Below are 3,719 nucleotides of genomic sequence, written 5' to 3' on the forward strand. Positions count from 1 at the left end.
TATACATATATATATCCATATATATAAAAATTATGCATTTCGCAGGTTTTCTTCATGTCCAGATTTATTCTTGGAATGCCAATGTTTCGTGAACCTTGCAGTCCACTTCATCAGGGCGAGAAGCAACCTGATACTGATGAAGGACTGCAAGATTCACGAAACATTGGCATTCTAAGAATGGATTTATACACGGAGAAAACCCACGAAATCTTTATAGAAATATAGAAATATAGAAATCTGTGGAAGCCTCAAGAATATTATATGTATATATTTTTTTTGTTAGGATGAAGATAAATTGAAAGCAGAAGGTCCATCTACTGAGGAACTAGAAAGAGTAGAAAGAATGAAAGCAGAATTACTTAGTCGATCAAGTGAAAAATCTAGCAGTCCATTAGGATCAGCATCAAGCAATAGTATTGGCCGTTATTCTCTAGGTCTACATAAACTCTCAGGCATGAGTCCACAAGGTTCCAAAGAAAGGCGTAAATCTGCTGGTGATCAAGATATGGTCAAGCAACTAAATATGTTTGTAAGGACTAGGACAGATTCTGGCAAGCGGCTTACCGATATGGTTTGTCATTCAATTAATCTATATAAACGTAAAGATATATTCCATATTAATATTATCCTTAGTATACACATCTGGGTCATTTGTGTTCCGCCCATTTCTTTTTTTTTAAATACTAAGAGTACTTGGTCAAATATTGATTTCTTTTTTATTACTAAAAAAAAGTTTGGCATCTAAAGAACAAGTTTAGTGCTTTAACAGCCTCGATTCATGCGTATCTTTTAACTTGCATAACTCCAAAGTTCACTTCTGGGTCACAAATGACCCAAGGTGTGTACAGAGTGTATATTTTCTGTAACTTAAAAAAATGTTTTTTTTTTCTTTAACTTTCTTTCTTAAACTTCAATTAATTCTCGATTGCATTGCGAGAATATTTCGCGAATTATTAAAAAAGAAATTAAAATATACTAGCTCTTAATAAATTTTTTTATTTATTTTTAATTATTTTTGGTATCTTTGTTCTAAATGTTGTTAGTAATATTATATAATATATTATGTTATCTGTAATGTTAGAAAGAATATTTTTCTAATAAATTATAAATTTTTTTAACACAATAGCAATAATAAAATCCATTGTTTTAAAATGTAAATACAATATATCTTAAATTTATAGCCATTTATGTATATTAAAAAAGAAACATCATTTTCAGGTTATTGAATAATTAAATTTTGGACAGCCGACATTAGAACTCCAATATCTTTTTTTTGTAGTTTGAAATGTCAATTTTAAGATACTGAACCATATTTTTTCTTTAAACATTTTTGTTTCAGAGTTTTTTATATTTTTACATGAAACAGTGCATTTTTCTGATTTCATTAATTACATTTAGTTACAAGAATTTATCTATTTATTTATAATTTGTTATGAATATATAACTGCAAATACTTTCTAAAGATGTCAAAATATATGTTGAAATTGTTTAATAATTTATATATACTTGTAAAAGTATTAATTTATACTTGTAAAAGTGAAAATTAAATCAAGACACGAATGACTGAACATTTATATTAAGGATACCCAAAACTAATGTGTGTAAAGGTTAAGGATATAAAAATAGAATGATATTTTTAAATGCCATGTGTTTTTACAGGAAATCCTGGAACAAGTGCCTGTGACGAATTTAGATACGGGGGAACAGGTGCCATTAAGTATAGCAGAAGATAAATTACCACAATGTATCAATCCTTTGTCATTACATATTATGAGACTTACTAAATCCAAGTACATAAGCAATTCTAGTCTCGAGAAGGAAAAAGAGAGCGATGAGGAAAGCGTGGACAGTAAAATGTCTAGTATACCGCCAGATGAAGATGTATCTGTAGATAGAGTTCGTAAACGGACGCAAAAATTGAAACGATTCCTAGGATCGACTGTAAAAAAGACCATGGACAAAGCCAAATCGATCGCGCAAGAAGTATCACATGCGAGACATAAGGAAGATGTCATGGATATAGTAGACGAAGTCTATCCTGGTGAACAGCAGTATATAAAATTAAAGGCATCAAATAGTCACAAAGGTCCGTATGAATTCAGTTGTCTGCAGCACGTTCAAGATCTTAGTGGGGAACACGTAGGACCTGTTTGGTGCATGAAGTTTTCAGCCTGCGGTCGATTGTTGGCCACTGCAGGACAAGATCGTGTTCTAAGGATTTGGGTTCTACGAGATGCCTTTACGTATTTTCAAGACATGCGAACCAAATATAATGCGGAAAAAGTCAGTCCTACTCCTTCACAGGAATCGTTAGTTTCGCAGCAATCTATGGAAGATCCTAACATCGTGGCTAGTGCCTTCAGCGAGATAGAAGGAACGAAAAGTCCATTCATGCCAAAGCCATTTTGCACATATACCGGTCATACCTCAGATCTACTTGACGTCTCATGGTCTAAAAACTATTTCGTTTTATCTTCATCGATGGATAAAACAGTACGACTTTGGCATATATCTCGTAAGGAATGCTTATGTTGCTTTCAACATATCGACTTTGTCACCGCCATAGTATTTCATCCGCGGGACGACCGATACTTTCTCTCAGGATCGCTGGATGGTAAATTACGTTTATGGAATATTCCAGATAAAAAGGTTGCGGTATGGAACGAAGTGGACGGGCAAACAAAGTTGATTACTGCGGCAAACTTTTGTCAGAACGGAAAATTTGCGGTTGTGGGATCATATGATGGTCGTTGCATATTTTATAATACTGATCAATTGAAATACCATACTCAAATACATGTCCGATCAACAAGAGGAAAAAATTCCACTGGCCGTAAGATCAGTGGAATCGAGCCAATGCCGGGAGAAGACAAGATATTGGTCACATCGAATGACAGTCGCATTCGTCTGTACGATTTGAGAGATTTGAATTTGTCTTGCAAATATAAGGGATACGTTAACATCAGTAGTCAAATTAAAGCAAGTTTCAGCCCAGATGGACAATATATAGTTAGCGGTTCTGAAAACCAGTGCATTTATATCTGGAAAACCCATCATGATTATTCCAAATTTTCTAGCGTTCGTAGGGATCGAAATGATTTCTGGGAGGGCATAAAGGCGCACAATGCTGTAGTAACGTGTGCCGTATTCGCACCAAATCCAGATAGTATTATCAAGCAAATCGAAGCGAGAGAACAATGGGAGAACAAAGAGGAGTCGAAAGGCATGGATAGCTCTAACATAGATGTGGTTCCTGTTGATCCTGTCGTTGAACAACGCACTAAAGGCTGCGGAGGCCACGTCCTTGTGAGCGCTGATTTTAATGGGTGTATAAAGGTTTTTTTAAACAAGACAAAACCAAAGCATAGCTCCCTACCGGCATCTGCACTCGTGTAACGTAATGCCATCTATGAATCTACGCAGAAATTGTATCAATCAAGAACAAAAATGTACATACGAGTGAATTTTTCGTGCGTGCGAACGCTTCGTTCGTCTAGCGCAAGTTTTGCTATAGGCTTGTCTCAATATCAGACTTGTATACAAACTTTTTTTAACGCCACGTACAAGTATTATTGTATCTCCGCGCGCGCGCGCGCGCGCGCGTGTGTGTGTGTGTGTGTGTGTGTGTGTGTGTGTGTGTGTGTGTAGTAATAGTTAGTTAGAGTATATATATATATAGATTATTTATTTANTATATTAATATATNTNTNTNATANAAT

The 3,719-nt window shown here is 34.8% G+C and overlaps 1 protein-coding gene across 1 annotated transcript in view; it reads left to right on the forward strand.

Annotated features, from left to right (window-relative positions):
* The window catches only part of LOC105624554 (WD repeat-containing protein 44), an 8,821-nt gene extending 5,425 nt beyond the window's left edge, over nucleotides 1–3,396 (forward strand). The window contains exons 2-3 of the mRNA XM_012205915.1: nucleotides 284–571; nucleotides 1,660–3,396. Of these exons, the coding sequence (XP_012061305.1) occupies nucleotides 284–571; nucleotides 1,660–3,396 (2,025 nt within the window). The remainder of the gene's footprint in view (nucleotides 1–283; nucleotides 572–1,659) is intronic.
* The last annotated feature ends 323 nt before the right edge of the window (nucleotides 3,397–3,719 follow it).

Source organism: Atta cephalotes (assembly GCF_000143395.1).
Source record: "Atta cephalotes unplaced genomic scaffold scaffold00081, whole genome shotgun sequence".
NCBI classification, from domain to species: Eukaryota; Metazoa; Arthropoda; class Insecta; order Hymenoptera; family Formicidae; genus Atta; species Atta cephalotes.